The 14,490-nt window shown below is 37.4% G+C and overlaps 1 protein-coding gene across 1 annotated transcript; it reads left to right on the top strand.

The window, feature by feature from the left end:
- The first annotated feature begins 11,924 nt into the window (after positions 1 to 11,924).
- LOC148031137 (uncharacterized) lies at positions 11,925 to 12,662 on the top strand. Its single transcript, XM_087685678.1, has 3 exons — positions 11,925 to 12,006; positions 12,100 to 12,201; positions 12,327 to 12,662. The coding sequence occupies exons 1-3, from the start codon at positions 11,962 to 11,964 to the stop codon at positions 12,564 to 12,566; spliced, it is 387 nt and encodes a 128-aa protein (XP_087541804.1). The 5' UTR covers positions 11,925 to 11,961; the 3' UTR covers positions 12,567 to 12,662.
- Positions 12,663 to 14,490: the final 1,828 nt, after the last annotated feature.

The raw sequence follows: 14,490 nt of genomic DNA, 5'->3' as shown, positions 1-14,490 counted from the left end.
TAAAAACAAATAGCACTGAGGAAGTAACAAAAATATTTATCATTAAAGATATTCTCCTTTGTTTTGTGTCATGTGAACACATGCGACCATATGTTATAGTAAGTTTGCAAAAACAATATGTTGAATATTGTCATGCTCATCCTTTGTTTGGACACTTGGGTTTTCATAAATATTTGGGACTCCTTAGACAAGGATACTATTGGACAATGTCTTACAATATTGTACAAGATGCTTAATACCAAAGGATCCCTATAGGAAACCATAAGGATTGCTAGAGCCAATTATAGTTACTCATTCATTTAAACTCAAGGATACTATTGGACAAATTTAAGAGGCATGTGCATAATGTCTTACAATATTGTACAAGATGCTTAGTACCAAAGGATCCCTATAGGAAACCATAAGGATTGCTAGAGCCAATTATTGCTTGGGACATAGTGGGGCCACTACTAGAATCACATAACATGAATATATTCATCCTAGTTGCTATATTATTTAATCAAATGGTGTGAGACAAGATTTGTGTCAGAAGCAATGACTAATGTGACATCAATATTTTTATTGGAAGAGATAGTTAGAAGACATGGATGCGTAGATGTAATATTATCTAATCAATACATTTTTATAGGAAGAGATAGTTAGAATAAATTTTGTTTCAAAAGTAATGTAAATAGTTTGTGCTATCCTAGGCATTAAGTGAAAGTTTGCTTCACCATATCACCCACGGACTAATGGTGTAAAATATTGACTAAACTAGTCAAAGAAATGCACTCTATGTATGTCAATCCTCTCCGAGATGATTGGGATTTGTTTCTCCCATATGTGTTGCATGCTTATAGGAGCACGATTCAAATGTCAACACATATTAGTTCATTTCAAGCTTTGTATAAAGGAAGCCTAAACTACCATGGAATATTTTGAAGATACTGATTGAGCCTCACTTTGAAGATGCTATAGAATGTTTTTGGCATTTGTAGCGATGTCAATCTCTAAGAAGGTTAGCCATAGCAAAGAATGTGGCTACATCTTAGACCAGATTCAAAAGGAGTTCTGACCAAGGACATATCCATGCAAAATATGACATAGGTGATGAAGTTTTTCTTTAGTACTTGAATAAAAGGCATGAAAATTTAGAGAGCCTATTACATAGATGGATGGACCCATAGATAGTGAAAAAGAGATCGAGAAAGACAACTTATCTCTTATGGCACCAAACCAAGGGGACCAAAATGACTGCACATGTCCAACAAATCAAAATACTCCTAAGTTCACGAAACACAAATATTGACATTTTATCAATTATGGAGTAGGAGGATTAGTCCAAGATTGGCTTTCCAATGCAAAGAACTAGATTGACATCAACCATGAACCAGAAGTGCTAGAATCCCCAATGACTTCTTGGGATACCACCAAGTATTATAATGAAGAAACTTAGGATATTGACTACTTATTAGAAGCAAATGGCAACTTTCTACATCACGGATGCCCCATTGTGTTGGGGGTAAAGGCGCCTCCGCCTAACCGCTCGTGTATTACTACACTGACAGTACCCGCCACTGCACACTGCAGGTAGCAGGCACCCGCCGTCATAGTCACTTATTCTTTATTCTTTTAGTGACAGTTTGAATAAAGGAAGGCTCGGCCACACATTATGGTTGTTGGAGTTTCCACTTTTGAGTCTCTCTCTCTCTCTCTCTCTCTCTCTCTCTCTCTCTCTCTCTCTCTCTCTCTCTCTCTCTCTCTCTCTCTCTCTTGGCTCTTGCTCTCCATCCGCCATAGCTCCCTGGCTAGGTTGATCTGCTCCCTGGCATTTCCCTGCTCCTCCTCGGCTTCTTGGCACTGTTGGCAACCTTCTCGAGCATTGCTTGACTCCCCGGCATTGGTGCTTGACTCCCGGTGATCAATTGGAGTGCTTCCCCCTTCAGCCCTTTGCTATATACACAGTCCCATGACTGTCAAAATAGGGTAGCACTTGACATTTACTATTTAATGCTTCTTGGCATTGCCCGTTTGATGCCTATTGATGCCCGGATGTTATGGAATGCTATGCCTATGCTTTGGGACTGATTTGGAGCAGATTTGAGCACCGTATGAGCTTCATATAATAGTAAATTGCTTGCTATAATATAGTGGGCTAAAGCTCATTTACTTGGTGTATGCATTGGTTCATGGATACAGGGTGCTTCCTGGAGGTTTGAATGATCATACCGATGTATTTGGAGGTTATCAAATGCTTCTTCTTGAATGCTTTTGAGCTTGGATTAAGCTCCGACTTGGTCGTTGTTCATGCTTTGGACCAGTTTATGCCTATTGTCACTGCTTGACATTTAGGTTGCTTGCATTTATGCTTTGGTCAGATATGGATGCCAGTTGGTTTGCCCATGCTTGACAGTTACTTGGAGCTTCGTCTTTAGATGTATTTGAGCATTTTGGACCTACTGGGCATTACATTTGTGAATGCTTTCAAGCTTATGCTTTACGGGTCGGAGATAGCTTGGGATTTATGCTCCGGATGTACCCTACTGGGATTTGGCATGTCTTGTTGGGGATAAAGGCACCTCCGACTAGCCGCCTGTGTATTACTACACTAACAGTACCCACCACTGCACATTGCAGGTGGTGAGCGCCCCCTTCACAGTCACTTATTCTATATTCTTTTAGTGACAATTTGAATAAAGGAAGGCCCAACCACACATTGTAGTTGTTGGAGTTTCCATTTGTGTGTCTCTCTCTTTTTGCTTTTGCTCTCCACCATAGCTCACTTCCAAGCAATCTTCGATCCTTCTCACCTTTCAATTGGCATTAGAGTGAGGCTTCCCAACTTTCCGAGCTTGGTTCGTGGCATTCTTAGCTTCCATTCAAATACCTACAGCATTGGGTCTCCTTCTCGGCAGCCATAGCCGACCTTCCCGAGCTCCCGTCATTCCACGACTTCCCGAGCACCTTCTCAGCCTATTGAGGAATCCTTAGGGCATTGTTGCAGAGGTATCGAAGTGTTCTTGTTTTCTTTCGTTCTCAGATTGTAGTCAAACAGGGTAGCCATAGCTCAAACCCTTGGAGCTTGGATCTTGCTTCCTCTTACATTTGGACACTTGAGGCTTGTTGTGGGCCTCCCTGGGCATCCCTCAGAGCCTCCAACCACTTCCATTGAGGCCATGTGGATGCATAGGAGCATAAGAAAGGATCATCAAATTTGCGCCATTTTTTTGACTGTTGCAGACAACACACTACAACAGCTCACCTACTCCTCATTGATGGCTATGTCATGCTTCTTCGTGCTTGGCAATGCACTTGGCAAATGATCTCTAGCTTCAGTTGAAGCCTCCTTGATCATTGTCATCAGTTTTGGGTCTGATCTGTACATTCCTAGGACTATTTACAGTAGTCCCACAGTCATGTTATGTAGAAGTAACATTGGCATCTAATGCTATGCTTGCTTGGGCATTTCTACTTAACTGGTTTGGTACCTATTGATGCTCGATTGTTTGGGGGATGCAAGGCACATGTTATGCCATCATTTTGGATTAATTTTCTTGCTGAAAATACTGAGTTTTGAATAATAAATCACTGTTGTACCACAGTGGGCTGAAGCCTATTATCTCATGTTTGGTTATACCTATTGGTTTTGGGCTATGTCTTTGGGATATGCAATGAAGTATTGACCTTCGGGATATGACATCAAGCTTGTCTTTGGTTCCGGAATGCTATTGAGCTTGTATTAAGCTTCAACTTGGTTGTTCTTCAGTGGCATTTGGCTTCAATTGGCATGCTTTGGACCGGTCTATGCCTATTGTCACTACTTGACATTTAGGCCTCTTGCATTTATGCTTTGGTCAGATATGGATGCCACTTGGTTTGCCCATGCTTGACAGTTACTTGGAGCTTGATCTTCAGATGTATTTGAATATTTTTGATCTACTGGGCATCACATTTGGTTGTCAGTTACATGCTCTTTGAATGCTTTCAGGCTTATGCTTTACGGGTTTGAGATGGGCATTAGGGGAGTTTTGAGGTCTCGAAAATGCCCTGTAAGAGATCCTAGAGAGAGAAAACAATTTACGAAATAAAATCATTTTATAGAATTTTTAAAAGGTTTATATTTTGGTAAGTTAAAATATCAAAATTCGTTAATAAATCATTGTCGTGATATTCTCGTGGTCACATCAAACCTAGAAATCTAGGTCGCCATAAAGTTGGTAGGGTTGTCATAATGAAGATCTTACCTCTCCTCATTAAAGTGAAAAGTAATATTCAATTTGAATTTTGGTGGATACTCGATTGCCTCCCTCCATCGTTTCTCCATCGTTTCTCTCTTCTTTTTTTCTTCTCCTTATTAGTCTCTTCTTTGTTTTCGTTCTTGCTTCTAATCATATCCTTAGCTATAGATCAATCACCCAATGATCTCTGTAACTCAGCTATGGATCAATCATCTAATGATCTCTGTAGCTCTCATAAAAGACCTCTCTATCATCTTCATATTGAGTTGGACAGTGAGTATGAACCGATAAGAAAGAGAACAAAATCTATCATGGTTACAGAGTCTATGAAACATATACTGAGGTTTGAAGGAAAGAAGAATATTGATCTTTGGTTAGATGGAAAGCTATATCCCAAAGATCCTAGCAGAAATAGCACTCCTCCTTTCTATAATAGCTCGTCATTAATGAGGTTTATTGGTGATGGCTACAATGGATTTTTAGGTTATACACTTAATCTTGTTGCAGAAAAGGATATCCTTGGACTAGAGAATCATCTTTTGATGAAACACAATATAGAGTTGTTGCAGAAGCTAGAGGATTGTCAACAAAAAATTCATTCATTGGAAAAGCGTATCAAAGCTTATCAACAAAAGCAAACTTTATTAGGCCTTCGAAATCGACAAAGAGCTCTTAAAAATATTGAGAATCTCAAACGAGGAGGAGGAGGCTGTGGTAAAAGGATCCAAGCAGCAAGGTATATTTTTTTTCACTTGAAAAATCTTAAAAATGGCTTTATTTAAACTACTTGCATTGATTTGTGATGTTAATTTTGCTTAGATCTCTTCTACAACCAAATGCCAGTGAAAGAGATTCTTTAAAAGCAGCTCAGTTTTATTATCATCTTCTTCCTTCAGTGGTTTCAAAGGATATTTTGGAGAAGAAGAAATTTAAAAAGGCAAAGAAACAATGCTTGGAGTCATTTGTGAAGGATCATTCTTTGGATTCTGAGTTAGTACAGAAGACACTGGATAGTATTGGTATCAGTCGAGATGGTTATATGCAACTTTTCCAACTTTTACAATCAAATATGAAGCAAGGACAGGTACACAATTGCATACTTCCGAAACCATTTGTGGTTAGGACTATCAGACAGAGAGTTAATAACAAAGTGATGGAGATTCTAGGTGAGCCTTTTCATATCAAGGCTAGCTTCAAGGGCAAGAAAAAGGAGGTTACATTCAATGAGTTTAACAATATTTTCCTTGACTTGCCCACCCTACAATGCTTAATGATCAAATTTTATGACTTGTCAGTAGCTGAGGCACAGGGAGTGGCTAGATTTGTGATTAAACTTGATGAAAGTGAGATTCTGAAATGTAAAAAATTGGAGAGAATCTCTATCACCTTGATGAATAGAGCACTTTCGTCAAGTCATTGCAATCACTCAACATCATTTAGTGTTCAATCTGAATATAACATCTGGTGGCTAGGAGCATTTGAGGTAGATACTGAGAATTTTGATATACTATATTGGGTTTTTCATCAAACATCAATACCTAATGTTATTCAAAGGCAACAAGCAGGAGAAGAGCTATTTGTTGAAGGATTAGGGAACTACAGGATTGAGTGGCACATAGCTGGTGACCTAAAGACACTCAAATGTATGTATAATGTATCAAAAGGAGCTAACTCAAGATCTCCTTGCTTATACTGCATGTCACCAGCTGTAGAGTTAAACTCAAGCAATTGGAATAGAGCTCCCTCTAGGCAAAATAAGGATCCACAGTTTAAACCAGTCTTGGACATTCCTTTAGCGAATGCCCATATTTGTACACTTCATGCACTTTGCAGGATAATCGAAAAGCTTGTTCATCTCTATATAGGATTTGCATGGAAGTTGAAGCCATTATCAACTAGAACAGATGCTATAACAAAGGTTGAAAAAGTTCTCTCTGCAATTGGTTTGCATGGTGGCAATGTTGTTATTGAACCAGATCTTCAGAAGTCTAAGGATGGTAATTGTGTCCCAAAAAAACCATCTATTGGTGGAGTGAAGGCTAGAAGGTTTCTAGGCTTTCATGGGAGACTTGGCAAGATAAACTCGAGAAATGGTGGCTCAACTATTAAATTTAATCAGTGGAAATCCCTACATAATGCAGTTAAGGATCACACTGATAATGGACAAGCTCGAAATAGAAAAGCTAAAGTTTGGGAAACACTAGACAAAGTGTTTTTTTATTGTGATAAGACTGAATGGAATGATGATGATCCCAAAGACTTTAAAAACCAATTGAACCTTTTCAAAAAGGCGATGACAGAAGCTTGGGGTGATCAACACTTTACTCACTATATGGTAAGAAGTTTGTATATGTTTGTTTCTTCATTGTCGAACTCATATAATGTTTTTTAATAACTTTCCTTATTTGTTGACTATGCAGCATATTCTATACAACCATGCTCCATACTTTATTAAACAATATGGATCTCTATCTATCTGGTCAACCCAAGGTATGGAAAAATCACATTATCAAGCAAGAACAAAATATTTCAGACATACAAGACATGGAGGTGGAAGACACAAAGCCAACAGTTTATTAGAGGTCTTTCAATGGTTCTATCGACAAATTTGGCATAAATTCAAGCTTAAAGATACAACCACATCAAGCAATACATCATCTTTAGCAAGGACTATACAAATTGTTACCCAAAGAAGAAAAGATAGATATTTAAATTCTTGCGCAAAGCAAAGATTTACAGAATGGTTATAAACCAAACAAAGAGTTGGAAAAAGATGGGTTTCAAGAAACCCTTAATCTTTGGCATCTTCTAGTCTGATTGTGTTGCAGAAGAGTCCTTAGTTTCAGGCACCTCAACAGGGCCTTCAGTGGAGTCCTTGGTTTCAGGTAGCTCGACAGGGCCTCTAGAGGAATCTTTTGTTTCATCCCACTCAATAAGACCTCTGTATTTCAAAAACTCTTGTTTCCGATAGCCTGGAAGAAGCTTCAAATTCTTACTATCTCCTACATAAGAGAGCAAATAGGAGCCAAGAACTCCAAAATATCCAGCTCTAGATCCACTGTATCCAGGCATAAAGCCAAAAACTCTTATGGCTTCTTCCTTCTCCACCAAAATGATCTTGTCCAAACCTCTGCTGAAAACTTGAGATCCAATAACCTTTGAGATAGCTCTCAAAGCCATCATTGGTAGACTTGGAGAGCTTGAGAATCTACTATGATATATTACAATTGTTTGATTGTTTAAGTTTCCAATATAATGGCCAAGGCTTTGATTTTTTCCAAGCTTCATTGGCCTAGAGCCCTTGGCCCTTCCAAGAAAGTTGTCCAGATCTTCAATCTCAATCTATAGAACAAACCACAACAGTACAAGATATAAGATATTTATCTATAATGCATAATAAAGTCTAACATAAACTCAATGGGTAACTTCGAATTATATTTCATACCTTAGGGTGTTCATCTTCTTCAAGAAGACTATCATCATAAAGATTTATTGAACTCTTGGGCTTCTCATCTGATGGAGACTTCAATCTCTCTTCATACCCTACATCATCAATATGAAGTTTCTTCTGGACCTGCAAGAACTCTTCTTCTGTAGGTAGCCCCCCCTTTTCGTATTCTATGATCTGATTAATACATGTATGTAAGGCTATAGAGCTATCTTGGAAATTCTCTCCCTCAACATCAAGACTTGCTAGTGGTTCTTGTTCATAACCTATAAAATTCATGTCATTTTTGCCCCAACTTGCAAGGATTGCTAAGCAATAATATTCTCTAAGATCAAAAAGATGTTGAATATCATTTAGCAACACATATCTCTTCTTGTTGATAAGATAAGTGGGAAATGTTGGAACACAGGCAAGAGGACCTTCTTCATTAACCTGTGCACTTGGCTCAATCTCCTTTTCTTCCACCATTGTGATATTGTCACTCTTGAATAAACCTACATCAAAACCTTGGACAAGTTGATTCTCAACATCTTCTTGGAACATCTCCTCCTTCTCTTCGACCTCCTTATCCATACTTGCAATATCCTCTAGCTTTCTCTGTTGGTCTATATCTGGAGAAGAATTTTCCATGTACTGAAGATACACAATAAATCCAACATCCTTGTGGATTAGAAGGCATTGGTGTTGGTACCTGTGGAAAGGGCAACATGTTTCTTTCTTTCTGAATTCCTCATCAATGAGGTTGAACCTGCCGAGCAAAGTTGACCTGGATGTATTGGTGGCTCCCATGACATCACTATAATGAACAAATCCATTGACTTCCAAACCTTGCACATGTCTATCATAAAAACATCTGTACTCCTTAAGTTTATCATCAAGATCCTCCAGTAACTCCTTCAAATCAAAAGGAACATTGAAAATTTCCCTGATATAGCAAAACTTGGAAGAATTTCCAGTGATGTGTAAAAGATCAAAGAGCCTATCATCAGATGTCTCAATTATCTCCTCCTCATCCATTCCTTCCAGAGATAGCTTCCTCTTTGTCATTTTGACCAGAAAAATATTTATCCCTGAAAAAAAAAGCAGAAAAGAACCAATATCCAATAAAACAAGATGATATCATGGAAAGAGGCCCCAACATTGATTTTCCAAGACAAAAAAATCAAAACAGGAGAATTTTTTTAGTTGACCAGTAAAACGCGAAAATTAAAGTGTGAAAGGCAAATGCCAGTGAAGGAATCGCGTTTCATCGGACACTAGCTTGAAGACAAAAATTATTCTAAAATGTGGCCGGTGAAACGCGATACTAAGCAAAATATTATCAACACATACATTTTCTCGCGTTTTACTTGTTAAAAATTGCAAATGAAGAAAGGAAACATGAACAATAAATAAATTCTATGGAAACACACAAATTGATGATATAATCATTTTTGGAAAAGCTTTGCTGCTTTTGAAAGATAGAAAGCACATAACATCTTTAATTGTTTAAGTGTTATAAAACATTCTTTCTATATTAATCAAATTTATTTTGTTAAAATGCTTGTAATAAAAAAAATTGTTACCTATAAAAGATTGTTGAACTGCTCTCCACACAGGATGCAAGGACCTTGAAGGGAAGTTGAGACGAAATTTTGGCAGAGAAGAAGACAATGTCGGAGAAATGGGTTTGAAATGCTTTTATATCGACCGTTAAGCATGTGGTGATAGTTCCAACGAAAAAGTTTGTGTAATAATGGAAAAATACGTGTACACGTGTCTGACTTAACACAGCGTAATAAACTCCTCAGAAGACGTGCGCATTCTCTTTTTCCAAAAATACGTTACACGTGTGTTAAATAACCCTTTTCCAAGTAAATAAAAAATTTCGATAAGCGAGAGTACGTCACACGTGTGTTATTAACACTTTGCGAAGAACGTTGAGTCCATGCAAATTCACCGCCTTCAGCTTTCATCGCATTTCATCGCTACTCCATCTTTGTTTTTGGTGTTCCTTCCTGTCTGCAAGCATTTCCTTCCAATCTCCAAGCATTTCACTACTTCTCCAACAAAGCAAACCTTCAAGCATATTGTCATCGTTAGGCTGAGATTGTGAAGAACAAGCTGAAAAGAAGGTATGGTTTCTGCATCTTGCTTTTCAATAACAAGCTCCATTCAATGCATTGTTTTAATATTTTTCCTTAATCCTTTATGTTATTATTAGCTCATGACCACTACAAAAGAATTTTTTCCACAGTGAAAGCATTCCTTAATATTGTTGATATTTAAGGAAATCTTACTGTGATCTGCATGAGCTATCTGAAATCCATGCTGCTGTTAATAATTACTTATCTGAGCATTCCATGCTTTCGGTGCCTGTTTCTTTCCTCCCTATGGATATTTTAAGTAATCTTAAAAGATTTCCTTGGATCAAAGCTCTTTTTTCTTGGTTTTGTCAATTTTTATGCTATTCATGAGCTGTCCGGTGAAACGCGAAAATAAGGTGCTTCAAGCAGGTTTCCAGGCTTAAATTCGCGTTTCACTGGACACAATGGACAACAAGTCCGGTGAAACGCGAAAAGAGGCAGCTGCAAGGAGGCGCCTTGCTTGACACTCGCGTTTCACATTGTCAATTTTTATGCTATTCATGAGCTGTCCGGTGAAACGCGAAAATAAGGTACTTCAAGCAGGTTTCCTGGCTTAAATTCGCGTTTCACTGGACACAATGGACAACAAGTCCGGTGAAACGCGAAAAGAAGCAGCTGCAAGGAGGCGCCTTGCTTGACACTCGCGTTTCACTAGACAGCTCGAGAAAAATTCAGCTGATAAGAGAAAACGCCATGCAGCATAGATAACTCTTGTCTGGGACTCGGGTTTTGCTTTACATGCTGGAGAAGAAGTAACATATGTTTTTTTGGCAGATGGCTAGGACTAAGTCAACAGCAAGAAAAGGGAAGATTGATCCGAGGGATTTAGCATCAAAGATTCATCAGTCTTCAAAGCCTCAGAGGCTCTCTAGAAAGTCAAAGCCAAGGAGAAGGTTTTCTCAAAATGTCAGGTGTCTAAGGGAGATTAGGAAGGCAGTAAATGCTCTTGACAATGCAATTCCAAAGTTATCTTTTCAGAGGCTTGTCAGGGAAATTTGTGACAGATATAGTTTGGATAGTTTCAGATGGACAAGAACAGCTCTTAATTGTATACAAGAAGCCACAGAGGATTTTCTAATTGAGTTTTTCCAAGATGCCTACATTTGTGCTGCTCATGCTCATAGGCTCACACTCATGGACAAGGACATGGTAATTCTTAGGAGGCTAAGGTATAGATTTTCAAAGGTCCTTGAGCCAATTCCCCTCACTGATATGAAGATATTTAATATCCTTAATGTGCCCCCAGCTAGAAGAAAGAAAGATGATTCTGGTGTCAGGGTTGAGGATGTCACCCATGAGAAGGATACAAGGGTCACCCATGAGAAGGATACAAGGCAACATGAAAAAGAGGAGAAGGCTAAAGAGGAACAAGCAGATAAATGGAGAGAGTATAGGAAGCAAAGGGTTGCAGAAAGGGAAATAGAGCAACTAGAGTCCTTTGAAAATGAGCTAGCCACCCTTCTTGAAGCAACTAATCCAAAAGGATTCAGTGTGTTTTGTTTCTTACCTGGTGACTTAGGCAAAAGAACTGAGGTTCTCTCCTTTGATGCTGGATGTGTTCAGATTCTTAAGGATAAAAGAAGAGAAGTAAATGACACTCTTATTCTTGCTGGCCTAAGGTATGTCCATCCATAATTACTTATACTTTTTGATATTTTTTTAGCAATAAGATTTTTCTTGTTTATACTCACTATTTCTATGCCTTTTCTAGGTGTATAATGCATGAGTTTCCTTTGGATATACAACAAAAAATTGAGGTTTTTGATCCATCTGTCTCATTCTTTATGAGGAATGAGCTTGATGCAAGTTTTATTGAGCACTGGCTCAATTTGATTGACTTCCATACTTTGGAGCTGCTTATAATTCCATATAATGAAAAGTAAGTGATTCAATATTCTATGAGAGTTTTTGAGATTTTATCCTACTAATTTGTTGAGATATGATTGCTTTTAGTTATCATTGGAGCTTGATTGCAATAGACCTTGTGGATAAGCAATGCTTTTTAATCAACTCTATGAAAGGAAGCCATGGAAATGCTAAATTGTAAGTTATATTATCCAAGGGCTCCTTGATATTTCAATTCTTTTTTTTGTAAGTACTCTAAATTTCAACATATTTTATATACAGAGGTGCCAAAAGATTAATTGAAGAGCTAGAGAAAAGACCTCCTATGCCATCTGATTTGCTTGCAACAATGCAATATAGACAAGTTGCGGTAAGTTATTCATTAAAATAATTGAAACATGAGTTTATTCTATGAACTACCATTCGTCCTCTTTATAGTTTTACTTTGTGTTGGTGGTTGTAGTGTCCCCATCAGGATGATAGCCATTCTTGTGGCTGGAGGGTGATTGCAAATGCTAGAAGAATGGTTAACTTTGTTTATCTTAATGATGATAAACATGTAAAGGTAATATGAAAGATGCTAAACTTTAAGATAGATATTAATTGCAAATAGTCAATTGATGATAAAAATATAGTCTATTGTAAGAACAATAATGAACTAAAACTCTTTTTTCTATAAATGTGTGACAGTTTTCGAAGGATTGCTATACATCTGAGCATATTTGGTACATCAGAGCAAAGCTCTTGAAGTATATGATGGTCAATTGTATACAACCAACAACAGAGATTGGTGGGGATTTGCACCATGAAGGAGATGCGGTGCCTATAACCACGGAAGGCAAATCCATAGCTTCAACACCTTCTATACCCAAGACATCAAAGCAAGGCAAAAGGACTCCTAGAAAGGATAGTTCTCCAAAAAAGAAATAGCTTTGCCATATCGCCTTGTAGGCCTTCATATATAGAAATTTGCCCTTCAGCCCTTGTATATCTCATAGAGATGGCAGATAGACATCTGCTACAAAATTTGTACATGTATTTTATATTGATAGTAAAGATATCTTTTCTTGAATGTCATTGCAGTGTATTTTATTTTCTCTCCTTTTCGATATCTGCAAAAAATAAATTACAAATGTTTGTTAGTTAGAAAGTGAGATCTTGATATACATCTAAGTAGATATAATATGATGTGAAAACTTACTCGTTTCTTGTCAAGTTGAAATACAAAGGAGCATGGTAGTTCAATGTCTTCATTTTGTAAATCCATCCTCACTTGATGTAGCGTACATGATTTTCTGATCTTTAAGATTGCAATAATATCCTCGTTGAACCAAATATCAAGATCCACAATAGGATCCTTGCTGAAGTCATTAAGATTCTGGTCTAAAGCAACTAGACTACTACCAACAAAATGCCATCGACTATAGTAAAAGCTAAGGATAAAATTTTGAGTAGCAATCATATATTTACAAGCTATAGAGTCTTGATCTATCTTACATATAATTTTTCCTTCTGTCCTTGTATCCCATCCTTCATCAACAAATTGTATGATATGATCATATGTTAGTCTCTTCACTGAAAGCATGGTTTTTGTTATTCTTATCTCCATATTAGAGAAGAAATCAATAAATATATTAATAGGCATAAATAAAGTAACTTTGCTTAGCCTACTTGAGATATTAGATTTTAGTGCTTTCTGGATCTCAGAAAATATCTTACATCTATAGCCCTCACTAGTAGCTGGACTTGGCAAAGGCCACTCAAAGCTTGAAAAATCTGGCAAAGGAAGGAGTTTTATTGATCCCCATTGGCAACACCGTATAGGAATAACATAAGAATGGTCATAAAAGAATATTCCATTCTCTGCAAGCTCTGTCTTCTTTCTACCTCTATACATTTCTTCTCCAATTGAACCATGTATAACATCAATAACATCAATAATAGATTCCACTGGTTGCCATTCCTCAAGATTAGAGGGATAGACATCTACAAGACAAACAAATATTATAATGGAAAAACCTAAACCATATTTAAGAAATGAAAAACTTTAAGAATCAAATTCTTACAATTTGGTCTATGCATTGGAAGCTTTGAAGATCCAGGTTTCAAACACAGCTCTCTATGCATGAACACATGTTGCACTAGTACCTCTTTGATACTATTCTTATTTGCTCCAAGCTTAAAATCTCGGATTCTGCCCTTCCAAGCAGAGATAAACGAGCTCTCATGTCTTTGCCTTTTTCCACGTTTTGCTTGTTGCATGGTGATCCAACTACCTTTGCTAATGATAGTAGGAATCCATCTTCCATCAGTTTGGAATGAGTTAAACACTGATATGGATGTGATTTGGGAGCTTGGACGCCTTGTTGAAGGTCGAATTTCTGTATCCATGGTAGAAGAGACACACACACACACACACACACACACACACACACACACACACACACACACACAGAGGACTAGGCTATCATAACGGAGGGAAAAACAATAGAGGAATAAAAGAAAGGAGGGAAAAAACTGAGCGCCATGCTTTTCACCAATTTGAATTTCGATTACATCAGTCATTATCATTAATCTAGAAACATCATTAAATAAAAGTAGCTGAGACTCTATGCCATTAATGCAAAATATGTCATAATCACGAATATAAGAGACTAAAAATACATAATAAAAATACAAATTCGTAATATTATCATATTTATATATTTTTGTAAAATGATTTTTTAATTTTTTTAAATTAGAAGTTCCGTTACGGAGGCTTTGCTCTTATTGGTCTAGAGCACTCTCTCTCCACATCCTAAAAGGCATTTTCGAGACCTCAAAACTCCCCTAATGTTGGGATTTATGCTCCGGA

Source organism: Lygodium microphyllum, chromosome 9 (assembly GCF_053477565.2).
Source record: "Lygodium microphyllum isolate KBCC chromosome 9, Lygodium_microphyllum_v1.1.10, whole genome shotgun sequence".
Lineage (NCBI taxonomy): Eukaryota > Viridiplantae > Streptophyta > Polypodiopsida > Schizaeales > Lygodiaceae > Lygodium > Lygodium microphyllum.
The sequence above is the reverse complement of the archived record's forward strand: the minus strand, read 5'-3'. Positions and strand labels throughout refer to the sequence as shown.

Excerpts from the sequence above, each read along its gene's own strand:
- LOC148031137 (XM_087685678.1), top strand. The coding sequence starts at position 11,962 with ATGCCATCTGATTTGCTTGCAACAATGCAATATAGACAAGTTGCG. Across the intron at positions 12,007-12,099 it reads TGCAATATAGACAAGTTGCG|TGTCCCCATCAGGATGATAG; the intron begins GTAAGTTATTCA and ends TGGTGGTTGTAG. Across the intron at positions 12,202-12,326 it reads ATGATGATAAACATGTAAAG|TTTTCGAAGGATTGCTATAC; the intron begins GTAATATGAAAG and ends AATGTGTGACAG.